At 37.7% G+C, this 27,734-nt stretch overlaps 2 protein-coding genes and 1 long non-coding RNA gene across 5 annotated transcripts; 1 reads left to right on the forward strand and 2 right to left on the reverse strand.

The window, feature by feature from the left end:
- Positions 1-458: 458 nt before the first annotated feature.
- On the reverse strand, positions 459-2,257 carry LOC103463321 (gamma-interferon-inducible lysosomal thiol reductase). The gene is made up of 7 exons (XM_081606154.1): positions 2,000-2,257; positions 1,387-1,575; positions 1,230-1,301; positions 1,055-1,147; positions 838-990; positions 659-727; positions 459-579 (listed from the first exon to the last, which is right to left on the reverse strand). The coding sequence occupies exons 1-7, from the start codon at positions 2,243-2,245 to the stop codon at positions 511-513; spliced, it is 891 nt and encodes a 296-aa protein (XP_081462280.1). The 5' UTR covers positions 2,246-2,257; the 3' UTR covers positions 459-510.
- A 14-nt stretch (positions 2,258-2,271) lies between these two features.
- On the forward strand, positions 2,272-27,655 carry LOC103463320 (uncharacterized). 2 transcript variants are annotated; one of them, XR_014087240.1, is made up of 3 exons: positions 2,272-2,994; positions 3,144-3,263; positions 24,434-25,258. It is a non-coding gene; the product is annotated as an uncharacterized LOC103463320 (long non-coding RNA). The 2 variants fall into 2 exon arrangements; XR_533495.3 differs by lacking the exon at positions 24,434-25,258 and adding an exon at positions 27,592-27,655 and having other exon boundaries at positions 2,348-2,994.
- On the reverse strand, positions 3,504-25,874 carry LOC103463319 (phosphatidylinositol 3-kinase regulatory subunit gamma-like). 2 transcript variants are annotated; one of them, XM_008406593.3, is made up of 12 exons: positions 25,266-25,874; positions 22,251-22,852; positions 18,454-18,597; positions 16,175-16,280; positions 15,823-15,921; positions 14,156-14,336; positions 13,926-14,048; positions 13,106-13,248; positions 12,840-13,019; positions 12,594-12,662; positions 11,625-11,786; positions 3,504-11,175 (listed from the first exon to the last, which is right to left on the reverse strand). In XM_008406593.3, exons 2-12 carry the CDS (start codon positions 22,459-22,461, stop codon positions 10,986-10,988), a joined length of 1,608 nt encoding a protein of 535 aa, XP_008404815.1. In that variant the 5' UTR covers positions 22,462-22,852; positions 25,266-25,874; the 3' UTR covers positions 3,504-10,985. The 2 variants fall into 2 exon arrangements, with proteins under 2 accessions (XP_008404815.1, XP_008404816.1); XM_008406594.3 differs by having other exon boundaries at positions 12,840-13,016; positions 25,266-25,873.
- Positions 27,656-27,734: the final 79 nt, after the last annotated feature.

Here is a 27,734-nt window from a genome sequence, read left to right on the forward strand (position 1 = left end):
CAGATCATTTGAACAATAATTTCTTGAACCAGTTTGGATTTCTCCCATTACACCGCTTCAACTACTCCACTTTAATTCAGGCTGTATAGTTTTGCTAAATGGTGACAACCTTCTTAAAGTTGCACTTTAAACACCAGTTATGCTACCACTTGGGCTTTTTAGACAAGCAGGCCAACAAGAGCACCAAATGCCATGTTCCCCATGCAGCAGACTGGATTTCTTACCATTTGCTAAACTTGTTCTTTTGGATTAGAGCCAATAGCTGCAGCCCAGTCAAACTTTGCCTCTGGTTAGGTAATTTGTTGGATTGGAGTTTAAATTAATCACTTATTGTTTGGCTCCAATCATGTATTCTGGTCAAGCTACTGGTCAGTTACAGATTTACATCAGCCTGAAGTTTGTGATGCAACAAAAAGTCTGGGGGTGTCATTTTGCCAGCCACCAAAACAGAAACAAAGTCCATTGATATTTTTTATTATCCTTTAGTCATTCAGACACGTTAGAGTGAATTCATTCTGCCAAGCAGCCACTTCTGCTCAGTTTAACCGGGGCGCCGGTGCAGACTGGAGGCTTCACTCCCTGTGGGTTATTAAAACAGTTATACCACCACATTACATTTTACTTTCAGTGGGGAAAGAAAAACCTAGATAGTTCTCACCTTGTAGCGATCACAGACCAGACGAAACAATGAGGATGTGGTCTTTGCTTCAGTCTCTTCTGTGTACTCCTGCAACATGATGATTAAAGACATTTATAAATATAAAACCAACCTTCAGCAAAGTCACAGAACTAGTCAAGAGTCTGGACACAGCAACAGTTTCACTAGCCATGTTTTACCCCATCAATCGTGACCCAAGGAACGTGCGTGTGAGCTGGGTTCAGAGCCCTGGTCATGACGGCGTAACCGTGCATCAGCTTGTAACCCAGACGTCCGGTGACACATGCATCAACAGTGGTCCAGGATACGGAGGGAGCGTACAGCTGCAGACACTTTAAAAGAGGAACGGTTAGCATCACGCTATCAGACACGAAACGCAAGTAGTTAAACACTCACTGGCTCTGCAGCATTCAGGACATTTGCGGCAGACTCCATGCAGTAGATGACCTGAAATGCCAGTGAGGTTCCAGTCAAATGGATGATGCAGGCCTGAAGGAGGAGGGAGATGGATGAAGGAAGTCTGTGCATAAATGTTAAACCAGTTAAGTGCAGGAGTTTGTTTTTCCCAAACCTGAATCATGTTTCCTCTGCATTCATGTTCTCCATGTTGACAGCTGAAGGGACCGTTTACAGATGAAACTTCCTGAAGAAGAATTTCATTGAAACAGTTGAGATGTTTTAAACATGCCCCTGGTAGTCCATTACCCTAAATATTGTATGATTTGTACCTTGGCGTTCCCATAAGGAACCAGAGTGAGGGACATGATGTCCTGCAGCATTGTCCAGGTGGGGAACAGCTGCTTGGTGATGAAGCGTCTGCAGTCTGGACACAGGCTCTCATAGTACAGCGTGAGGGCGACACGAGGAACCGTCTGGTTTGGCTTAATGGCACCGAGCTCCATGCATTGCTTCTGCACCTAGAAACAAAGGAAAACCAGGAGTACAAACAGAGGCATTTCCTTTGACCAAGTTTGGGTTGTTTGACCCAGAGCTGCTCTGCTTAGTCACATGAAGAGCCACTGGTTCCTAATTTCTGAAGCATGACTTTCATTTGAAGTTAGACCAGAGGACTCAAAGAGCACTACAAACAAACCTTCAGGGCTTACAGAAATAAAATAAAACCCCAAACAGACTTAAGAAATATGTACACAGTAAGAACATAGTATTGAAAAAGTCTGCAGAAAACTTAACTTACCTCCCCACCAGGTAATTACAGAAACCTTGCATTTAAATACACTTTGCATTTTAACATTAAACATCTTTGTTAGTCATTTTTGATCCTCTGAACATTTTGCTTTGAAATATCTCAGCTTACAAATTAAACACAGCCAACGCCCTCACCTTGCATTCTATGGCGATCTCCAGAGACCGACACCACTGAGACGGAGGGTAACGACAGGCCGGTTTGGGATGAGAAAGCTCAAAACTGTTATGTTTGGTAGAGATTAGGAAAAGCACAGCAAGGATACACAAAACCTTCATGATTATTAGGAGGAAAAATATCCACACAGCTCCAAGACAGACAGCCAGAGAAGACTGAGAGAGCCCCTCCTCCTGAGAGCTGCTTAAAGTCATCACCACCATCATCAGCAACACCAGGTGTTGCAGATTCAACCCACATTTTTGAGTCTAATTAAGATAATAAGACGTTTGGTAAATAAATCAGGCTTTTTAGTAAATTGTGACAATCATGACAGTAAATCTTGGCACTAATGTTTAAGCGGTTCTCAAAGTACACCAAGCAGTTTTAAAACAGGCTGCAATTTTTTCCTTAAAATTTTGGAGATGTGATTTAAAAATTAAATAAAACAGGAATCATAATGAATTTCTGTTAGAATGACAAATATCATCTCTTTTGGATATGATGATGGAAAGAAGGATTTAAAATCAAGAAAATTATGGGGCAACCCTGACCATCCTCTGCATGAGGCTGTATTAGAAAAACAATGTCTTTAGTCGGGGGCTTCTTCAAATTCTCTAAAACAGTTCTCTACAGGAGATCTTTCCTACCAACAACCATCTCCATCAGCAATATTTCTCTGAATAATTTCAATTAATATGAGCTACAACAACATTTAATTTCCATTTGGGTCCTCCCAACACCGACTCGTGGTGTATACCGCCACCTACAGTACTGGAGTATGTAGGACAGAATTTCCGTCAGCGAATTAATTACACCTGTTAGCTTAGCGGTTGTTGCCCTGACCAGCTGTTTTTGGACGAAGGATGACTTCCCTTTTTGCTTCCAGTGTTTGTTTGTTTGTTTGTTTTATTTATATTTGTTATCTCTTCAGCAATGAGCCAGCGTCCATATTAACCACGGCTGGTGTTTGAAGGTAAGAATATCACACGCTTTAGCATGTTGAGCTAATATGTTAGCAAACAGGCGGTGATACATTCTGAGCTCGCATTTAGATATATTTCGACTTGTGTAAGTCAGGAGCTTTTTTTTTTCCAGTTTTAAACGTTGTCAACTGTCTGTTAGGAAGCTGCAGGTAGCAACTTTGGAAAAGCAGGGGCGGTTCTAGGATCAACTAAAGGTGCCCCTTCTCCACAAAAGCCTGACGAACATCAAGGATATGCACTGCCTAGCCAAAAAAGAAAGGTAACATTAATATTTTGTTGGACTGGCCTGAGCCCACATTCCTGTGGCGTTGCTTTCATAGACTTCATCATGGTTATATATTTAATCTTACATTTTATATTTTACAAATGGATGACAATTTCTCCTTTTAGTCTCTAATGTCCATCTGCTTCAGCATCATTAATACACAAAATGTGGTTTATTGTAGTCAGCTGCTGAAGACTAGAAAGTGTTATTAATGTCTTTAAACAAAACAACTGCTCATTTAACCATTTCAAATTTATTTGAGAACTGAAAGTGCTTACTTCAACATAATTTTCTCAGTCAGGTAAAGTCAGGTTTTACATCAACAGAATAGTTAAAATCCAGTTTTTCAGGTAGGACCTTTTTAAAGAAAAACATTTTTTTCTCACAAGATGCGTGGCATTGCATAATCAATACAGAAAATAAACATTTACAATAACAAGATTGCTTCCAAAAAACATTTTGATCAATTCTGTTATTCTCAAAATCAAAACGAGACACTTTTAGTCTTTTAGCCACAAAGGAAAGGAAAATAACAAAGTCACAGAAACATCATCCTGACGGTGTTTTTAATGTGATACAGAAATTAAAAATGGAATTAAACCATATACACAGATCAGAGATCCTAGATAATTAACATTTTTCAAAGCTAATGACATTTTCATCAATTTGAAAGTAACACTATTAAAAAGGGAAAAAAAACACAAATGCAAGATAACATCTCATCATGGCATGGAAAAAGTTTTGGATCCAAAGACAAAAAAAATCATTAAGATACGAAAGATGAGTCTTCCGATTAACTTTATTTTCAAAGTTAATTTCTATATTTAATCCCACCCAAACGCTTACCGTCCAACACTTGCCTGTAACTCTGGATAAGACCTGATCTTTGACCTTTGACTAACATGACATTTCTGTTTAGCAACCAAGAAACTAAAAAATTTAATCTACTCAAATTCTTCCAAGAATCTGTAAAGGAAGTTCTGCAGATTGTTGTTTCTCCCCCGACTTTTTCCTTCCACTCAACTTTCCAATAATTGTGCCGGATACAGCGCTGTGAGTAATCTTGACCTTTTGAGGTTTCCCCTCCAAATGTCAAGTCAATGATTTTTCTTAGAAATTTGAGAGGAAGGAAAAGGTGTGGTAGGTCTAAAAATAGCAGCACATGGACATGCTTTTCAGAAGATCAACATTTCTGTATTCAATGATGGGTTTTTTTTTCAAAGTTTTGTATTTTTGTAGTGTAATTGAAATTTGCTCTTAACCTGAAGAATCCAAATGAACAGAAATAAACACTTCAAATATGTTTATTTCAAGTGTAGTGACTAAGTACTGAAAATAGCTTTTTGAAGTTATTGTAATTTGACATGTGAATAATTTCACAAGTTGGGGACCACTGCAATTTTTCTGATTTCAGTTTCTAAGTTGCAAACATGTTCCATTGTTCTACTTTCTATCAACATCTTTTTATCTGCTAAAGCCATTCTGTTTTCCATACACTGCAAAAATAACTTTGTAGGAAGTGTTAAAATATTCAACTTTGCATTAGCTGCATGGAAACAACCACAATAAAAACACTTGCTCTCACACCTACAGCATTGCTCTTTCTCCATTATCTCTCTCTGTTCTGTAATATTAAGTCGTCTTTTAAACAAAAAGAATTAACTGTAGAGAAAACCAACTCTATTTCTACCAATTATTTTTTAAATTTCAACGTCATTAATGGATTTATTCTTCCATGCCACAAGTCCTTAACATCTTGCACAATTAAATTCAGTCACTCTGGAACAAAAACAACTACTAATTACAGGAAGTAGACTTTAGGTAATTGCCAAACTGAATAATGGAAGTTTTGAAAATAAATAAATAAATAAACATCCCAATAAATTCAGCTTTATTTTCTGTTGCTGCACATCTGCAACAACAGCTACAAATGGTTAAAAAGATGTTTGGTGCCATGAAATATAAATTGGTGCTTAATTTCTCCCAGCATCTTTTCTCATTTCAAAATATTATTTTTTTTAAATATTCTGTTTGCACAGTGATAAAACATTACATATACAGAAAGCAACAATGACACAGAAAAAGACCAAATTGTGCACAAAACTCTCCAACTTTACAGAAAATATCAATTCTATTTCAGTAGTCATCTAGATATAGATGCTACTTACTTTGTTATGGTGCTACTACACATTAATCTCATTTGCAACTTGTTTCCCATAAATATATACAACTATGACGAGTCTACCTGCCTCTGAAACAGGGTTGGTGTACATGAGGAAAGTTAAAGTATCTAACTATTTGAAGATACTTCTGTGCAAATGCTATGCTTTATTCAAACCCCACAGAGCGGTGGTCATGCCTGCTTCTGTTCACATACAACCCGTATATTCATTTATTTTATTTTTTTGTACTTGTGCAACAAAATCAACAGATATACAGCCTTTCTATAAATAAATAAATTAAACATTTATGTTTAAAGCTGCAGATATAATCTATCGCTCGGCTTGTTTCATCTGCCAAAAGTACAAAATACACAACATGACTTAGAAGGGGCAGACATCTTCATTTTTTACTGTCATACAAGTTTTCGTCTCACTCCGTTGTGGTGGTTTGTTTAAAACCTGTGCATTGCAAGACTTCACATTTTAATACTGTGCAACACTAACAAACTGATGTGGTAGCAGGCACACATAACGTTAAACGTGAGCCAGCTACTCTGTACTGTGTCGTTTAAAATGGAAAAGCTACAACAAATCATGGCAACCACAAATCGCACAAATAAAGGAAAATCTTTTACATAATTTTGAGGTAAAAAGCAAAGAAAGTGTCTTATCTAGCTGGTGGTAAAATTGTAGAAGTAAAACTGATTTCTAAACAGTACCCAGCCTAACATATTATATGCATTGTAACAAGATCATGCAACTTATTTCTTTTTTTCTTTTCTTTTTTTTTTTTTTTTTTTTACGACCAGAAAAGCTAAAATCTGTCCAACTCACTTCACGGCAGGTAACAGTCTAACAGAACTGACAACATCAAGTGACAGTACATAATGACAATCAAGCACATGGTGGACCGTTAAGAGAGAAATGCATTAAAAGTGACCCATCATAATAGAGAAGAATTATTTATCAGCCTTTAACAAATATTAATATCTTTAATGTGCAGTACTGGTCATTGTTTTTTTTAATTTTCAGACAATACATCATTGCCACTCTCAGTCCAAAGCCGCTGGGTGGAAGACCAGGTTCGCCCAGAGTTGACTATTCCTGGATAGCTTTAAAATGTAAACAATTTATATTGAAATGCCAATAATTATAATAGAAAACAAGCTTGGAAATGTTAAACTAAGAATCTCCTAACTTGGACACAGTGTTTCATCTTTTTTTTTGAGTTTTACCTCAAACTGAGGTAGTAACTATTTTAAAGCTTTTAGAGGTAATACTTGCTTCGTTCTATGGATCACATCACAGTACTTCTGGATTATCATTAACTTTTGTTTATATGCGGAGCCATAACGGATGCATCTCTCACTGCTTAACATATTAGGATGTAAACAATTTAATAGAGCTCTACATATGTAGCTAAGAAAAAGACTGATGACCTCTAATAATACAAAAAAATCCTTACATAAAATTTAACTTTTATTTAAATGCCATAACTTCACGCTGAAAATTTGAGAATTATTATTTTTTGAGTGGGAGGAATAATGTCGTTCTAAAATATGTCTGTTCTTAAAATCACCATTTCCACACTTACTAGCACCTATAAAAATTCATTCAAAATAAATCTAAGCAAACCATTGTTAGGTTTTATGCCTCAACCTTTTAAATTTCCTCAGAGCGTCTCTGAGTTTGCTTTAATATTTCACGATGCCATTATTCCCAAGGTTATGATTATGATTCAACACAAGCCCATTATTATTCATGCGATTCAAGTAAAGCAGATATGTGTTGATCTTCACAAAAAGCAGGTATTGGAGATCAGCCACTCAAATTACTGATCTCTAAACTGGAATTGTGACAAACAGAGCTGGAGAAAGACAATCACACAGTGACACTGAGACCAATAAACGGCTTGAGATTATGCTACTGCAATAAAAGTGCATTTCTAACAGGAGCACCAATAATGTGACACTGAATAATTGACTTAAAACAGGTGCCCTCTGTTTGTGGCTCGCTGGTTTCTTTTCCTCCGCTTAGTAATGTGTTTAGCGGGTCATCTCGTCTGATCTGAGTTTGTCAACTTAACTGGCTTCTTTCTTAATTTTCAGTCATTGTTTATGTTTGTATTTACCATAACTGGTGCGTGTCTCACGACAGTGACATGAAAGTTGGATAAAATGTCACATGACCGTTCAGACTGCAATTGAAAACAGTGGGATAGGTATTCAATTAGTACCAAATAGGGAAGTGGTACAAATTGGATTTCTATTATTTCTTTTCCATCTGGGGGTGGTGATGAAAGATCGGAATTGGGCTGATCAGACTGAATGAAAAAGTCAGATACAAGTTGCAAATAGGCAAAAAGGATCTGATTTGCTTGTTGTGTGAACATGGCTTAATGGTGTTTATATTAATGGGTGATATTTATTGGAAATGTTACCTGCTCTGAAATCCCAATAAGAAATGTAAACGCAGCAAAATTTAAACTGAAATTTGGTTGGTGGACTATTAGAAACTTGAAAGGTTTCCCCCAGAAAACTTAGCAGGTTTCCCTCTTAAAGTTAAACTTAGCAAGTTTAAATGTTTTTTTTAAACGGTTCAAAAAAATTTTTTTTAACTATTTTTGAGTTAAAAAATGTTTAAAGTTGACAAGAAATGTGAAAATATCACTTGATAATTATGTGTTCTTGAAAGATTAATACCCGAACACCAACTATAAAGTCTTAAAAAATGCATACATTTTAAAAAGACTTAAATATATAAGCAACGCTTAGCCTGGTGGGGGCACAAGAAAAGCCTGGTGGCCCTCCAGGCTTACAGTACACTGGGGGAAACCCTGCATTGCAATTTCAGTAGTGAATAGGGAAGTCGCTGTGTAGTTTTAGATTATCCTCGACACAAATAATATAGATGTTAGTAGTGGCACGTGGATTAACTCCAAATTTTATTTATGTGCTAAATTAGCTTTATCCTGAAACGTCAGTGACCCTTTCTGTGCAGTTTCTCTCAGACGTTTATGTTAATGGGTCGTCCTTAAAATTGTACTGCTAAATTGGAGGCAAAGCCTTCTTCTGATTGATCGTCATGGATGTTTATGAAATCCAACCAGACAAAACCTACTGATTTCATCAAACCATTGTAGTCTAAGGTGAATATTGTAAAACTCTTAAAGGCACCTTTCAACAATTACTTAAAGATTTGTAAACCAGCTGTTTTAGCCTTTTGTAACGTCATCCATAATATAATCAACAAACTTAACAGAAAATCTTCTGTTCAAATCCTTTGAAAAGGAAATAAAAAGTTAAGAGTATTAATCTAAACCAGAGTGATTACTCGCTTTATTTAAACAATAGATTGTTGTCCGATCTTTGTCTCTCTCAATATACTGTCAAATGAGACATATTATGAAGAGGAAAAATTTTTTATTTATGTTGAATAAAGCAAAATGTTTCACTAGCCAAGAGCAGCAAAAAGGAGCCATCTTGGAGAAACCTATTCCTTTTTGTATTTTTTTTTTCTGGATAAAGTGCTTGAGTGTCTCCCCAGTCCCTGCAGTTCCTTTAATGTTTGCAGAGTCCCTTCCTGAGCTTAGTTTCCCTCGGAGCACCTTTAACACTCCTTCGTCCCTGAATAAACGTGTTTGATTGCATGGAAGACATGTCTTACTACAGAGACATTAAACGTGTGTGGGGATTAACCTTTAAGTACATTATTTTGGACCATAGTTTAGAAATTAATATGATCCACAGGAGGCTTGAGTAGATTTTTCTGGAAACATTAGCATTTAGCATCCTTGTAAGTCTTTGGGATGAAGTTGTTTAAAAATTCGAGATATCTAGAAGCTAACTACTCCACTTCATGTTACTCAGACAGAAGATCAAATCTATCAATGAAGAGCAAAAGCAGGCAGCCGACCTACAGTCATGGGAAAGGACAATCAGAAGACAAGCCATAATTCAATAGCAACCAACAACGTAAGATAATTGTCTAGATTGAATTTTTCAACACCTTTCACACCAGGCTTGTTAGTCACTTTAATCAAACTTGAGTTTGTTTGCCTGAAAAGTCCGGTTTGTTTGGGGAGGTGTGACTGTTCAACCAAGCTCTGATGGGGACCATAATATCAACGTCTGTTAGGTCGAAGTGAACTCTGGTGCAGTTTCAGTGAAAATGTGAATGCCAAGCAAACCAGGGGCCGCTCCAAAATCAGGAAATGTACTACAGAGTAGGGCATTCTGGGTACAACCAAAAAGAAACGCACGTGTCCAGCACTAGCAGGAGACGAGGCTCATTGTCTTTTACTAAAGACACAAGAGAAATCCCACAACAGCTAAAATCTGATGCTACTCCATTTCGTGAAGAAGGAAGTTTCGCTCAGTGTCTTCTTCAGAAGTTTTTGTGTCATTTCCTTCAGTGGTTCTTGGTGCAGCGCCACCATAGGTGAAAGGGGGAACAGGTTTTTCAACGGCTTTTGACATCTGCAGCGTGAAAGCAAATGGGTTCCCAATCAAACCGGGTCTACCGGACTATCAGGTGTGAAATTTGCTGTGGTAGAAATTTGGTCTGAGGTTCAACCTAACATACGAATGTTAGGGTCAAATAAATGGGTCTACAACTAGGAAAAAGACAACCATCCACCACCATGCAGTACAGGTGAGGATGTCTGTCTGTCTCTAATTTGGTCCCATCTGTCCAAACAACATTAATTGTTCCTGAAGTCCTTGTAGTTCATTCAGATGCAACTTTGCAAACCCTAATTAAGCAATTAGGGTTTGTGTCATGGATCAATAATTTCTCCTGATATCCCTTCCATACTTGTTTAGTCTTTTCTAATTGTTCAATCTTTGTCCAAGTTTGATGAAAAACCTGAAAAATTGCTTCTCGAAGGTCATTGATGTCTTTCAACAATGGCATTGTGTTAAAACACACCAGTTTACTCCAAACCATCCCTGTTCTGCCATCTGTGATCGTTACACTCGCTGATGTGAGGACCAAATAATCATGTGCTTTTGATTAGCAGCAAGGCTGCATTTTTTTCCCATGACTGTACAGCCAGCTGCTTCAACTATTTTAGTAAAAATGGTTTTATTAATGCTTTTCTGTTCCTCCTTATGTCTTGTAAAACTTCTACATTTTACAAACGTGTGCATTATTGTTGAATTAGTTTATGTGTGAATAAAAAGTGATTCAGACAACAAATAAGATCATTTGAAAAAATTAATTGGAACAGTTACAGGTTGGGTTTTATAGCAACTTGATAAACTGGTGTCATTTTTATAAGAGCTGCATTGGACTGAACATCTTAAAGTGTGCCAGCTTGTAAGTTTTTAGTGCTGCAGACAGTCTGAGACATAATTAAAGCTGAAGTTGCTTCAAATCTGTATTATAAGCTGACTGCTGCTCATTCTTGGATTTTATGTGAAAACATACCAGTTAGTTCTTCTGACTGTGAATCGCTAACAGGCTCTTTGTTTTCGTCTGTGTTTCCGTATGGGTGAGTCCTCCGTGCTAATGCTGTGAAACTTTGGGAATCAGGACGGTGTGCTGGTGCGTCTCAGCTGGACTGCTGACTGAAAGCGGGCCAGGCCAGGGTTACATTCAGCTGCTGGTTGTGTTGGATCAGTGATGTGTGGCGGTAGTGGAGGACAAGCTCCCTCAGCGATGAGTACAAGTTGTAGGGCTCAGCGAAGCCGTAGCCTGTCGATGTCCTGTAGATCACACAGTGTTTGACGTCTCCGTCCACACTGCAGGAGGGAAAATGGGTCACTTTTTAAGTTCTAACTTTCAAAACATAATATGTATGGAGTAAAGAAATAAAAATAAATCAAGATGCACTGAGTGATTATTAGAGTGCAGGATTATTAGAGAGAAGGCCAATCGGCTTCTCTTGTGCAGCAATGGAGCATAAGAAAAGTGCATGATGTCCTGTCACCTTAAAACACTTATTTATGTCACTACGAGTAAAGATCAGGGAGCAATTCTGAAAATATAAGCAGTTCTACATGCAATAAAAAATAAAAAAATCAGCAAGGATCTTTCAGTCATGACATGATGGCTACACCAGGGGGCGCATCCCACACTTTTGAGAGTCCCTGGTCTATGGTAATGCAGACTGTTTCAAGAAACGTTGGCCAGTGCAAGTCTTTTTTTTCTTTTTTTTTACTTTGAAACAAGGAGATGTGAAGATACTCACACAACAGAGCAAGCAAAGGATCCCCTCTGAGTCTGACTGTCCCTGATCAAGAATGTCCCGTCCCGCCTTCCTTTCAGCAGCTCCTCCGCCTCTCTTCGTCTCATACCTCCGACGTACCAACTCCTCTCCTCCTCATGGGTGTCGTCTTCAAGGGTGTAAGGGCTTGAATGAATGTAGGTTAAATTAGTTGAATTATTTAGAGATTCCTCATCTCATTGTCAATTACAGTATTTGATCATTCAAAAATGACATTCAAGTGTTGATCACGTTGCACCATACTGTGCAAAAGTTCTCAAGGGCTGATGTCCAACACAACGGAACCTAATGAATGCTTAATTCATAGGCCTCTCTGCAGACATCAATGTAGGGCAGGGCAATAAATCAATTGTATGTATCACTATAGATGTGATCAATATCAACAAAATACTCAATAATTTCACTGAACACCAATCCAGAACTGCATAGCATTCTGGGAGATGTAAGCAGAGGAAAAATTGGTGACATCAACTAACTCGTTTCTCACTGGTTACCTAGCAACAACTTGAGTAACTTGTGGTTACCTAGCAACAACCTGTTGAGAAACTTTAAGGTTTTTCCACTTTGTCTCATAAATGTTTTAAAACGGCATGGAGCGAAAACTGTGGATAAAACGGGAAAGGTCATGCCACCAGTTTAGTAGTATTCCAGTTGTTTAAATAAATAAAAAACATAAATAATTATTGATATCTACTGATACAAAACACTTGTATTACAATAGGTTTTTCAGACAGATCGTCCAGTCCTGCTTTTATGACATATTGAGGATGTAAATCAGTAACTTGAGCCAGATGTTTTGGAGCAAAATCTAAAATATTCAAGACATCGGCCCTCAGAAACTGGAGTTGCACATCCTTACGTTAGCTATGATGCAATTAAAAAAAATCTTAGAACTGCGAAGTTGTTTTAAAAGATCAAGAAAAGGATACTTACTCTTCATCAGCTCTGACACCCAACCAGTTGTTAATTTGACTCTGTCTCATGCCTTGCTGGGTGAGCCATCTGAAACATTAGCAAAACAAGGTCGGAAAGATTCCCTTTAACATCTTTGAGTTCTTTTTAATTGTCAAAATTTGATTCAATGATTACTCAGTTAAATTTTCTTCTAGCTCTGATGTGCTGACTTTTATTTTTAGAACTATAATACATAGAACAAGGCTTCGTGGTGCCAATACTCACAGGAGGTATTGATCTCTGATTTTTCTGAGCTGTACAAGATCAGGCTTCAGTCTCGTAATTTTCCTGTCGACCTCCATGTGAGCCAGTGCTTTTGTCCTCAGTTCTTCCTCCAACATCTTCTTGCTGTTGTGGATCTCCTCCACCCTGGACTGCAGTTCATCAGAGTTGTTTTGAATTCTGCTGCCAAAGAATCAACCATAGTGACTATTTAATATTAGCTGCAGAAACGTGGGATTGAATTGACTGAATTATGTCAGGAAACCTACTTGTCATTTTTTGTGCTGCTGTCTAAAGTGAGGAACATGTCGATGTATTCCTTGCTGTAGCGCTCCTGGGTTTCACACTCCTCCTCAAAGATCCGGATAATTTCACTGAAAGCCTCAATGGCCGTTCGCTTACTCTGGAGCTCCTGTAAATGAGGGGAATAAGAGTTGTATTGAATATAGGTATAATGGTACACAAAAGTCTGTTTGATGTGTACCATGGTTTTAAAGGGACAGGACGGGACGCTTCAAACATTTTTCAGTTTGGTCAGGACTAAGCAAAGAATCTTTAAATTTCTGTAATATTTTTTTTATGTTCTTAAAGCTTAGAACTTAAATGGAGATTAGTTTTTCAACAAATATAGCAGTATAAACAGGCACAGTTTAATTGTAGCTATTTTTTGTCAGTTTTTAAAGTTTCAAACTTATTTCTGCACATGGACATATTCTGGTATTTGTTCAGGAACGCCACCATGCCATGATATTTAGCAGAAGCTAATGCTAAAGCGCTAACTTTAATCCAAATATCTACCCCAAAAAGACTACATCCCTCAAACACCAATTTCATTTGGACATATTTTACACATCCTATAATGACTTTAGATATTGTATTTCTATTTTCTTGTTCTCTTGTTTTATTTTGTATGTTTCATGTTTGATATGCTTGGCATGCATTTTCAAAGCTAGCTAAAGCACCAAATGAAAAATTAGCTCTGCTTTTAGCGGCTTAGCAAAAGTTTTTTTTTGTTGTTTTGTTTTTTTACCCTAAAATAACCAGTGATGATGAAGTAACTATAGCTATTTATAAATGTTGTGTGGGTACCTGTGAGGTTTGGTTCAGCTCCTTAAATAGATGGTCATACTCTTGACTTTTCTCCTTGTATTGATCCTGAAATATTCTCAGCTGTTCTCCGATTGCTGCAATATCGATCTCCATCACATGGTGCTACACAGAGAGGAATGTAAAATCACTCAGGAGTGTTATGATGGGCTGTTTCGAATTTTCATTTGAATTTTTAACTGTTTTTCTTATCAGGAAAAGTCAACACTTGCCTGATAGTATCTGGAAACTGGGTAGAGTAACCTGATATCCAGCTTAGAGTTGTACTGGGCTAGTGATTTCTTCTGGTAGTACTGGATCAGGTCTACCAGTGAGGGAAAAGTCAGTGGCTCAGAAAAGCCGCACTTCCCCCCTTGATGGAAGATTTTTATTAGTCGGTTGTACCCATCTTTTCTGCAAAAGTCAGAAATAGACAGTCATGTCTGTTCTCCATGTTCACAGTCACTTTTTTTCCCTTTTTTATCCTGGAACCAGTGCAGAACTATGGGTGAGGTCTGTTTTTTATTTATTTTTTCCAAAGCTCCTATTACCAGAAGTCAGAATCTCTAATCTCTTGTTTTTGTAAAGGTTGACCCTGTCAAACTGATTTTGTCCAATGTATATTCTCTTTAAGAACTCTTAAGACACAACCTTCAAAAAAAAATTCAGACTTCCTACCATAAAAAGTTATGTTTGTCTTTCTCTATTTTTCATTTGTATAATTTGTCCCTATGCCAATAAGCATCAGTAAGTGCTCCATTTTTACAAATTGAGCAAAAATTTTTATTTTGTCTTTTTTTGAAAGAAATATAACATTTATATAAATATAAAGGCGTCCAGAACCAAAGTGTAGCCATAAATTAGCCATGCTGAATAGCAATGCTTCTTCAGCCACTTCCTGGATTGATGTGACTGAAAAATCAGGACTTGGTTGCAAACATGTATATGCAGCAATAATTTAGTGATGCAACACAATCAGCTACCCACTTTAATCATCACTGGTTAATGATGATTAAAGTGGGTGTTTCTGTGGACTATTTTTTATTAAACGAGTGGAAAAATGCAAGTGAAATGCATCTTGTTGCTCCTGCTTCCAACTGCTACAGTTGGTGCCAAATTCTAATCAGCAAAGTTTAACATTACAAAAGCAGCTGGTTCTGATTTTTACTGAATTGGGACAGAAACCACAGAATGTCTAAAGTTATGACTGAAAATTAAAAAAGCAAAAGTTTAACTTGATCATATACTGTGGCATTACAAAAAAGCTGATTAATTTTTTTTATGTACTGATCCATAATTATTATGCTGTTATAATAACCATTAAAACACAAGTAGTGTGATCAGATTGCTCTGAATAATCACTTTATAATTGCTAGGACTGGAACAATTTATGGAGGAAAACATGAAATTCAGTTTCAATGATATTGACTAAAACACTAGAGCCAACAGGATATTTAAAATGTCTTTTTCATTTTAATTTCATAAATATATTACACATAATTGGAAGACATAAACAAAAAGCATAGTTTAAACACCAGCTAAATGTTGCTGTTTCAAAGTAAATGTCTTTGACTTTTATTCCTGACAAGTTGAGTTGAAACCCGTCCGAAAGCTTGAATATCTGAAGTTTGAGAATACTGCTACCTTTGTAAAAATGGCGGCTAAGTGGTTGACACAACCTCGATTGTCAAACTTGTCTCTTTTATCAGAGAAGAGAACCTGAGGAAAGCTTTTTTTTAAGCTGACGGCTTAAAGCAAAAAGTGAAGAGTTGAGTATAACTCCCTAAATATTCATATATAAGAAGTTCAGAAGAATATAAGAAGTTCAGACTGCAAGAACAAAATTTTATTCTTTTTTTTTAAACTGGATTTTTAGATTAAGATTTAAAAGAAAACTTACCGTAGAGTCAGCGTGTATTCCCCTTTAATCCTGCTGGAAGCATTTCGTACCAGAAACGTACCATCAGGAGTGTTTCTCATCATCTCATTTACCTCCTCTCTAGATAAAATAAAAGATAACATTTATGATTTAGAAAGACTGGAAAAAAAGAGACCAAAACGAAAAACCAAAATTGTAGAAATACTAGCCTTTCAAATTTATATTTTCAATTGAGATTAGTCTTGAAACCCAAACCTTGTTCATTTTCTACTTTTTTATTGTTTCAGGATTGCAGAAGAAGTCTTGGAAAAGTGTTAATTTGGAGCTTTGGATCCAAATGAAGCTTAACCCGGATTATATAAATGGTTCATACCTTGAAATGTTGCCCCAGTACCATTCTGCATCAGACAGCTGCTGATCATCAGTGCTGCTGTCAGAGGCTGCCATCGCTTTGGTTATGTTGTTCTCTGGTGGGATATCTGACCACAAAACACAGGATAATTTTATGTAACGACAAAAACAACAGGAGTAGGAACTTTTATGTATAACTTTAAAATGTTTTCACCAAATGTCTCGGATCAAATAACTGATTTTCTAACCCAATCACATAGATGAGCAGAATAAATGGAAAATGTATTTTTCTAAAATTTATTTCATTCATTACGAAGAAAAAAAATTATCCAAACCAACCGTGACCCTATTTTGAAAAAGATATTTGAGAAGTTGTGAATTAACTGTGATTATCCACATATTTTTGGAAAGCTGAGTTTAGTTTCACTACCTGCAGGTCTGTTTACTGTTGACCTGTAAGATCAAGAATGAAACATGTCTGACAGCCTGATCAGAGCAACATCTAAAGCACTGCAGGCCTCACTCGCTTCTCAAATCAGCATTAATAAGAAAGAGACGGGGTTCTTTTTGGTCAGTAGTGGCCTTTAACATCTGTCCAAAGGTCAATCTCTTATCTACTAAAAGCTATTATGATGATCCTACAGACTTTCCTACAGACTTTGGGGGGGGGGTGGGGGGGGAAGTGAAAACAAGTCTATCTTATTGAGATAAAAGTTGCACTTCTTGTAAGTTTTCCATTAATTTGTCTTAAAACAAAAACAGCATTTCATAAAAAACAATATCTCCAGTGAAACATGGTGGCGATGGACTGGATCTGCTTTGCTGGACTAAGATTATGGAGCAGATCAGGCTCAGATGCACACAATTAACATTTTGGAAGGGCCTCCAAAGTTATACATATAAAAAGTTCCTACTCATGTTATTTTTATTTTGTTGTTACATAAAATTGGGTAATTTTGGGTTCAAATTAACCAAAGCACTCCCTTTATGCCTATAGAAAACCCTCCAATGAGGCTGAATTGAAACAATTCCTTGATTGGATTAAAATGTATTTGGCATAAATAATCCAAATGTATTGTTTATATGGGCGTGAAATTGATTAATCCCATTACGACATGTTTACCAGCACCACGTTTATTCAGAAAAGGAGCGTTGACATGCTTAGAGTTGTAAAATTTCCCTGAAAAACGCAAAGTTGAACTTCTGTTTATGCCAAACATAAAATCAAACGCAGTAGTGTCTTCGTTCTGCATCTTCTGAGTGCACATAATGAACCGGTGCCAGGTTCTAATAATGGTCGTGACGCTACTCCACTCCCTAATTAAGCTACAGACTAAGCAACACAAGCTGCTGGTCTTCCAGGGATCAGGATGAAATAAACATCCTTCAGCGTTCTCTGCTGCCTCCAACTAGCAAAGCCAACTTTATTTTAAAACGGCAAAACTCTCCAACGTTCTGAACAGACATGAAACAAACAAGTGCATGAAAGATGTTACACATAGCTTCTCAAATAAAATGACCTCTCTCTTATTGGACAAAGGGCACAAATGTTCGGATCATCAAGCAGCATGAACCAGCTACAGTTTCATTCCTGCAGAGCCGAATGCAATCTGAATATTCCCATTGGGGTGGCATTTATTCCAATTATTCCCAGCCTATTTGGTTATCAAAAACACGTAATGCAGAATTTTGGCACAACCCATTTATGGCTTCTGGGGGCTTCAGCATCCTGGCTGATTTGGACATATTTTTTTAATAAAATAAGTCATGCTGTTCAAATTTCATGATGTTTTAAATTGTTTCAAAAGTGAAAGCCAAAAGCCTTTTTATTGTCATTGAACAATAACTGTAAATAAACAGAAAGATAAAAGGAAAAATCCCATCAGACACCAATCTAATTAAACACATCTAGTTTAAAGCCCCAATCAATAACGATTTAAAACCCTCATAGAAAGAAACTTCTTATATATCTATAAGTTCTGGTCGTGATAGACCGGCGTCGCCTGCTGGAAGGCAGCAGTTCGAACAGATCATAACCGGGATGGGTGACGTCTTGATCTAAAACATTTAAGTTTGATGAATGAGTAAAAGCAGAACAATCGGAGGCAGCAGCACGTTTGTTTCAATTCTGAATTAAATGCTATATTAAAATTATACTACGAATGTTCATAATAAACATCCTTCATCTATAATCTACTTTGCTTTTTCAGATATCGCAAACAAAGCCGAAGCACAACAATATGATGCGTAACAGAAAAACTGGACCTTTTTCAGATAAAATGAGTTGGTGATGTGGAGTACCTCCTTCTTTGCTAGTGTTGGTTGGTTTCAGGTCAGGATTCACATGATCTTGAGCAAAATGGGAGAAGAGCTGCTGAGGAACCCGCGTCCGAATGCAAGCTTCCCCCTCGCTGTCGTTTTGGTCCTTTTCTGTTTCCAGGAACTCTGAAACATCAACCGCACAGCAACCCAGGTTTAACCGCGGTGTCAGCTCGGGACACTCAGTTTGTGACCATCCACACTCTCTGGCTGTCTGCACACACTGCAGGTCACCCAGCAAGACTGGAGGAGATATCCCGTCTTGCAGCTTGCAGGAGACTCTGTCCAGACTAGTGTGCTGACAGGTGACACTGTCTGACTGCCTAAAATACCAAAACTGGCACTCCTCAGCGCCCGGGCGCACTCGGCCAGACCCAGTTCTGCTTAGCGCTCAACCTCGCCTTGCCTCGCCTAACAAACAGCTGTCTGCATTGAGATGCCATGTCAGTGTGGCAGATTTTAAGATGACGTGTTGCTGCTTTCCTCGTTTTGTCGAACATATGCATGTCAGTGGGAGATTCTGAATGCAGATGAAACGTGAGAAGTTGTCAGCTGGACATTTCTTGAAGTAATGTGTAGTGTGGATCGTTTTCTTGAACAGCATGTAAACACACCCACGCCTGTGCTGATAAATGTGTGTAGTGAGAGCTGCTGTTAACAGTTGATGTAAGTTATCCCTTCTGCACTTGCGATGGCATGCCTGGAGATGTTTTAAATTGCTGCGGCAGGCAGAGCCGTATGCAGGAGAAATCGTACACATGCTGTTGTAATATAAGAAAGGAACAAACTAACAAGCTCGTGGCCTCAAACTGTCCAGCTCTGTCAAAACTTGTCTGATATTAAAAGCTGAAGAGCATCAATGTCTAAAAAAAATCTACATCTTTTCATTCCTCTTGAACATTGCCCTTTCACAACCTTAAACTTTATTTTATTGGGATTTATAGTTGAAACCAGAAGTTTATGTACACCAAATAAAAAGGCATACCATTATTTCCCAGCATGTAATTTTTCTAAAAAACCCAAAAACTTCACATTTGTTGAAACTATTACTATCGCTACAGCATGGTATGAGATAGATAATGTGTGACTAAATCTAGCTTCTCTGCCTTCTCCTAGTGGTAGCTGGAAACAACCAGGAGGCTGGTCTTAGCACTGCTAATCATGCTCATGTATGCGCCGATCATCCCTGTCCTTCTTCCTTACAGCCTGTCGTGAATGTTCAGGCTAGTTTATCCAGTGATAATTTTCCTGTGATAAGTTGTTTCTTCATCATTAGCACATTTAGGAGCATGTACAAGAGGATGATGGACAGCATTAAGACATTCCTCCTGGTTCTGATTTGTTGGTTTTGGTTGGATGAGGTGGAGGAGCTTGATATTTTTCACAGATTATCTGCCTCATATTTTACTGACATGACAGTTTTAACAAATTTATAAAAATGTTTTTTTATGTAAGTTACATACTGCAGTTTTAAGACTCCCACATACTCAGGCGTACTGTGTGGTGATTGAAATTTCATAGGGGAGTGTACTGATTGCCTACATTTTTTGTGACAAACTCCTTTTTTTTCCCCCACAATTTGAATGGCTACTAGTAAATTAGCTGAACTAGCTGGGCGATGGCCCCATTTTTCCCCCAACAGCGCAGCCACTGCATACCTGTTATTGCAGCACAAAGTACCAGTGACATCGTCACAGGTAGCTCTAACTTTGAGCTCAATGTCCATAAAAATCGGTTCAGTGTTAATACTGTTACCTGCTGAGCAGCTTATTTTGTGACACCAAATTCCGTCGTCATAAAAACTTACACAAACGTCCATGGCGTGAAGTGAAGTACACCATATTTCCACATAACCTTCTTTCCTTATCATGCTACCTATTTTATGAAGTGTACCACATGCTTCTGGTGCAAAAAAGCCCCACATCATGATCCTGCCACTACCATACTTGACAGTAGGGACGATGTTCCCCTATCTTGCAATTGTAACAATGGTCATCATGGCCAAAAAGCTTCACTTTAGTCCCATCAGACCAGAAAAAATGTCTACAAAAACGAAGGACTTTGTCCCTGCATGCATTTGAGAACTGCAGTCAGTTTTTTTTTGTGTTTCTCTCTGTCTTGCCAGCTTCAGCCAGCGTCGTCACACAAACAGCTTTAGTTCTGGGGTTAATCAGAACATTTTGGACCGGAACACGTTAATGTGTTCAACTCATCTCTTTGAACTACATCACCGACAACAGTTTTAGTTTGAACTCTTTCGCTTCTGTGTTCATAAATAAACTGAGATTTAGTTAAACTTGTGCTTGAGATGAACTGATCATTGATACACACAGAACTTTTAACATCGTTTTACAAACCAGATGACGAGTCTTTTTTTGTTTATGTTCGAATTTTAATCTGGTCTCAGCATTTTACAAACCAACTAAATTCTGCCATCTGCTGGTTATTCAGCCAGGAACCAAATGGAAAGAAATATAATTTGATTTTATAGTAATTTAATTTTTTTGAGCAGCATAAAGTCCTTAATTCTTTTAGAGAGATTTGGTTTTCCCTTTAAAGACTCGTGTTGAAAGCTGTTCACTTGCAACTGAATCAGTTGAGCTGTTTGTAAAGTTACACTGTCAAAAATACACAGCAATAATATGGGTTATTTATCATACAAGAGAGAAAAGGGGGCTAATTTTTCATAATTGTCACCATGTTCATTCATCACAATTGCACAATTTAAAACTAAATACTTAGTTTGTAATTTAATATTTATCTTCAAACTGAATACTTAGTTTGAAAATAAATATTTGGCTTGAAACTATGTATTTGAAAAATATTTTCCAGCTGCTCTAATATAAATAAAATGAATACGAAATAATTGTTGAAATATTTTCCAAGCTAAATAAATGAAACCAAATGTTTAATTTTAAGCGAAATATTTAGTTTACAAATTGTGATTATTATTTATAAATTAATTAAAACGTGATGGGGAAAAAAAATTAACCCCCATTTTTTTCCTCTTATTAGAAAAAAACAAAATAACACCTTCTACTTGAGAACATGAGGCCTTACAACATGTGTCAAACTCGAGGTCCGGGGGCCAACTCTGGCCCCCCATAACTTTTTATGCGTCCTTCTAGACTTTAGAGGGACACCGAAATAGACTTCAGAAATAACAGTTTGTGTGCCTGAATGTTGATTATAAATCAAATCAAAGCATTTTTTATCGATATACTACCTAATTTCTAGGCCTGTCATTATCGTTTAAGTAATGTTAATGTCATAATAATGCAAAAACACATTCTCAAAGATTAATAAACTTTAAATTGAAATGAACATTTACCAATAATACGTTCAATAATGCATTTTAAATATCCAAAATAAATAAAACGGAAACATCAAATAAAATTATGAAGACTGTAAACAAGACTGTCCTTCAAAAAAATCAGACTGAAGACTTTTATTGTAGAGAGAGAGAAAAAACTATAAATCACAAACTGAAACGAGCTTGTTTTAATTTACCATGTGATTGATTTATTGATATACCAGGTCTATTAGTTACATCAATGATAAGACTTAGCAAATGTAGAAACATATCTATTAATATTTTAACAATTTGTTAGTGGGTTTTATCAGCTCATTCTACCACAATCTTAATATGACCCTGAAAAAAAGAGTTTTACACCCCTGCTTTAGAGAAAACATCATTTTGTTTTCATCTGCTTTGCTAAACATCACAATGAGTTCCGATTGATTCATCCAAACTCTTGAAACGGTACTTTTGATCTTACCTTGATCTGCTGGCGGAGCGATCTCTGCTCGCTGCTGTGATTGGTCAGCAGGTGGTGATGTAATCGCAGGAAGGGCAGCGTCGGGCTCTGGATTGTCCTCCATGTGGCCAGTGTTCCCGATCCCAACGCCGTCCCTGAGATGGAGGGATGCTAGCGATGACGCAGCCTGGAGCTCGTCGTCTGTCCCCAGCTGGAAACTCTCCGCTGCCATTTTCACAACGTCGACTGAATTGTCCAGCTTGGTTTTACTGAGGGTGAAGCAGGAAGTTGGGCCACGGTGCTGCTGACCACATACTATCAGCTCAGAGTTGCCCTCATGGCTGACCGATCAGATGGTGGAAGCGCGGAGATCATGGCTTCTCAGTGTTGCCAACGTAGTCCAAGGTCCCGTTGCTCAGCCACAGTTTTAAACACATCGTACAGCAGGCTGATGGCATCGCCAGCAGATCCGGTCTGCGCTCGTCTTTATCTAGAGCTTCTTTGCTCAAGCACAGTTCTGCTTATTCATATCAGAAGTAATGAGTCCCAACGAAGCTTGAGGATGCAGATGAACAACAGATTGATTTCTTCAAGGATACATGAATAAACTTTTCCCAAGAAACCTAAGAGAACAAGGGGGAAAAAAAAAGACGGAGGAAAGCGTCTGGTTAAAAGGCCAGACGGCAGCGCTCGATGAAAATGCAGCATCCAGCATCGTTTGACGTCACGCTCAACATTTTTATTATTTATTCTGTAACAGATTTCAGCCCTGACGCAGCACATTCCCCCAAGATTGTTTTTATTTTTGCTTTAATAATTTATCTGCTAAACATTTTTTGATGCCGAGACACTAAATTGTCAGTTACAATTTAAATAATAAATAAAAATGAGAAAATAAATGTAGCTTTTTCCAAAAAGGATGTAAAAGCACAAAAAATGTTTTGTTCCTCTCGCACAGAAATACCCCAAACATTAATTTAATTAGCATTTTTGTCAAAACCAAAAATCTATTTATATCCAAAAGTAAAATATAAATCAATGTCATTGTGCACAAATAAAGTACAACAAAAATAAAAAAATAGCAATTCTTGAGGAAACGGAGAACAACTGACATATTAATAATACATAAATACTGCTCTTCCTTTATATTGTGCATTCATAAAAAAACAATTTGCAGCATTTTTTGTAAAAATGAACATAGATCATACAGAAGAGCAAAAGTTTTGATAATTAAATTATCTTTAGGAGATTTTTTTAGGAGGCATACATAGCTTTTATTAATAAAAATATTACATGTACACAAATATTGAAGAAAAATTGTTTTAATAGCTTTCTGTTACTTTTTTAAATATATTAAACAAAATGAGCGAAAACTTTAAAATAAAAATGTATATTTTTTAACATTAACAATAGAATTTAAAAGTCATTTTTAAAAGTCTGAAAATGTAAAAATAAAACGTGAAGCAGAAAAGATTTCACTTTGAGGTGTCTTTTCTCTGTTTCTACTCAAACTGGAAAAATAAAATAAAAGGTGTTGATGTAATTTTATGTTAAAAATACAGTTTTCTTTGAACTAAATTGTTGCTGTAAAATTACTAAATGTAGAAATAAAAAGAGAAAAATTTAAATAAAAAAGTAAAGAGGGGCTGTTTCTCATTTGGGATTTAGTGGATTTCTCTGGACTTTGCTCCATGCGAAGTACTGCTAAAGGTTTTATCTGTAGATGTACACATAATGTACGTACAGCATTATGTCAGGAAGCCCTTTACGTGACAGAGAATTGAGGGGGGCAGCAGCTAAATCCTGCTCCTATCCCATAGCGATGGATTAGTCAGCGCATTCTCCACAGTGTAACCTCTTATGGAAGGGATTTGTTTGGGGATATCCTTTAGTTGCCCTAGAAGGGAGGAAAAATTACCATAACGGCATGTTTAAGGCAAATATTTAAAGAGTTGCTTCACACGACTAATGATATCCTGAGGGATGAGGTGTGCAGAAAATGGGGGGAGATTATTTTAAGTAATGGAAATGCAACTGAAACGCATCAAATTTAAATTAGTTTTTATCTTTTCCAAAATATTTACAAGACTCTTTCAAAAACTAAAGATCTGATCCTTTAAGAATCATATCTGGCTGTTGGATAAGTCGTCTTTGTTTTTTGTTTTTTTTGGTGTTTTGATTACTGTGGGTTTGGTTTGTTTCAGCCAAAGAAGCAGGTGAAAGTTTCTAAATTCATCAGCTGAAGCTACCTCCCTCATCCAAAGCTGAAGAGGAGAAAATGGCGTCGAGTGGAGATGGTTGGGATGGTACGCAGACGTTAAGTCGCCATGGATTGGCGCTCTTGGCTGACCATGTTGAGGTCGTATCGAGTCGATTATTGGTTTGCCGACGCCAACATTAACAAATCCCTTTAAAACAGTTAATTTGAATTTTTACAGTATTTAGCCCAAAATAAGCAAACATCCACTTAGGATAATTCAACGAGGGTCCTTCTTAACCAGTTACTTTATTTTTACTGACATCCTCTTACTTATATATATATATTTTTTACTGTGATTTGTTTCAGCTTTGCTTTCAATGTGCAAAATGAATCAAATTAAATAACCAATGTAATGGCAACTGTTTAGTTGATTTATTTAATTATTTAAGGAAATCCAGTGAGGAGGATTCGAACCTCGTCAGATGTCCGATTACACAGCGTCACTAAAAATGTCGTAATTTCAGGTATTTCCCTTCATGTTCTGTATTAGTTGCCGTTTTTGTGGAAAAGTTTATATTTTCCTTTTAACTGTTACTGATTGTGTCGCATCCAGAACTGATAACGGGACATCTGATGTACGCCATATTTTCCCAACGCCTTCAAGCTGCCCCCCCCAACCCCCCATTACCCTGTAACTAAGCTCTGAACGACGAAGAGCCGTGGATGCAGAATATGCAGAGAACTTTCAAAATGGCAACTTTTGGAGCGGGCGTCATCCGAGCAGAGGAATCAAACGCCATCGAGAAGCTCAGCCACGCAGGACAGCATGCACCTACCTGGGCCAAGACGGAGGAGACCGGGGCAGCGTGGGAAACCAGCGTCTAGTCGACATCCATGAAGCGGCAAAGAGACGTTGCCGGACGCACACGTGGCTCCGATCAAACCAACCACCGGCCTATGTCCTCACGCCATCCTGTGTCCCTCCGCCCCCCACCACCTCCCGCTCCTCCTATCCCGTGAAGCGTCTCCTCCACAGCTCTCCATCTTCTTCAGATCCTCTCCTGTTGGGTGTTATCTGTCCCTTTGAAGTAGCACATTTTCCCACGCTGTCATTCCTCCAGGTTTTCCGTCTCTTCCTCACGGAGCTTCTTGAATTTCAGCCTGATTCAAAGTCGGTGTCCACACTTTTAAATGCAGTGTGCAGGAGAAACTCCGGTTATATTTAAAGTGCATTCTAAATAAAAAAAGGGGGGGAAAAAAGATGACAAAGTCTGGATTTTAGAGCCAGTAGAGGTGAAGGAGGAGAAAAAGCTGCACCGGTGCAGCACTGCTCTTCACACTGCAACTCTTTTTCACAGTTTGAGCCACAGTGAGGATGCACTGTTGGGGGACACGAGCATGAGAATGAGACAGCAAGGGGAAAAAAACTCCTATATAAATAAATAAGGAAAGGATGCCACTGTTGCTATACAGAGGAAGGGGCTTAGTAGTCTCCTGAAATCCTATTGGTCGGCCTGTTGCCATGTGCTCAGCAGTCAGCAGAGATGCTGCTAACAAATCAAGGAAATGTTCTAATATTAGACTGTATGTTTCCAGGCAGCGGGAGCCCCTGACCTCTCAACTCCGACTGCGTTACGTTCCACTTCACAGATCAGCATAATGAAACAAGTGGTGTGGAAGTAACGCGTTAAAAAAATGCTAAAAAATGTTACGGCACTGTAGACAAACCAGACACCCGCCCCCTCCACCCCAGAACCAGGTCTCTCTGTGTCATGCCAGGTTGACTGATCACAGGAACAAAATGAGGATGAGAGGCGAGGAAATCGTCTTTATTTTAGCCAGATGGAGATCATTCTGCATGGGTCCAGTCATTAAAATTTAAACTCTTCTTGACAGGGAAAAACACATCACTAATGAGGCAGTAATTATAAAGTGGTGAGAAATTACACTTCTTCTTTTGGATTTTAAATTTCCTGCTGTTTGAGTTTTCCCAGTGAACAGCATCCTTTTTCTTAAATAGCACCTTAGATTGTAGTTTTTCCAGATAAAACTTAACAAGATGCTGTTTTTAGAAATCTTAGGTCATTTTGCTTTGCAGAAATATTTCAGTGAAACCTTACCCAAAAAATTTCTTTACCCCAGAGATCCCCAGACTCCTCCTAAGCCACATGCTAAAGCTAATGTGGGGATGGACTCCAGACTGGTTATAAGATTTAATCTCTGCATCCAGATCTGGGTTTGTCCAGCAACTTCTTCCTCGTCCAGTGGACAATTTCAGCCTTGAAAAACCATTGATCATAATCAATTTTTATAAGCTGCAAGAGTAAAACATGAAAGAGGATGAAAACTTTTCAGTCCTGACTAACACAAGCTAACAGACTTTATGGGATTCGTTCTCCAGTCTTATAAAACTCTACTCATAACTTGTAAGGCTACATAGTGACAGTTTCCACTGGCTGCGTTTCCTTTGGGATTGCTCTGATTGCAGTTTTTTTGGCCGATCGCTGAAAACTGATCATTTAAAAGCCTGATCTGCTGATTCCTATTTTGGCTGACACCATTTTTTTTTGTCTGAAATGTCGCTAAATATAGTAAGAAATTCCCTGAATTGGCAACAGTGGGATGAATATTGTTAACTGCAAACATGCAGACGTGACCTGGTGGGCCGGTCTGTCAGTCAAACCTCTTTCAAGGCGGAGCAGAAGAGGACAGTGGCTGATTTTTAGACCTTTGCTGAGGTAGATAAGATTAAGGGAAAAAGTTCAGCTTCACATCCAAGTATCGGCCAATCACTGATCGATTAAGGAAAATCGCATCCATAAATTGGCGCGCCCCTAGTTTCCATTACAAATATGCACAACTTTGTAAGTATTCTGGCAATGTCAAAAAAACACAATTTAATTATTTAATGAATGTTTCTTATTCACTAAATAATTGTGCAGATGTGAGTTTTTTCTTTCATCAGTTTACTTGCTTGTTTGGTTCATTAGCCTCTCTAAATGGTCGTTATTTCTGACTGCATGTTTCTGTCATTCTGTGATGGACGGGCAGTCTGTCCATGGTGCACCAGGCTTCTTTTCCAATGCCTCTGGATAAAGGAACTAGTCACACATGACTGCAGATATTCTGGCCTAGGAAATGATCAATTGTTCTCTAATTTAGGTGTTTTGGCTGCAGGACTCTGATCTCAGACAACTGGAGCTTCCCTGTGCTACGTCACATCAGGTAGGCTACACTTTCACTAAATTTATACGCCAACAGCCGTAATTTTGTCATTTTTATTTTTGACTCAACTTTGGGTGCGT

This window comes from Poecilia reticulata, chromosome 4, assembly GCF_904066995.2.
Source record: "Poecilia reticulata chromosome 4, P_reticulata-male-v2, whole genome shotgun sequence".
NCBI lineage: Eukaryota > Metazoa > Chordata > Actinopteri > Cyprinodontiformes > Poeciliidae > Poecilia > Poecilia reticulata.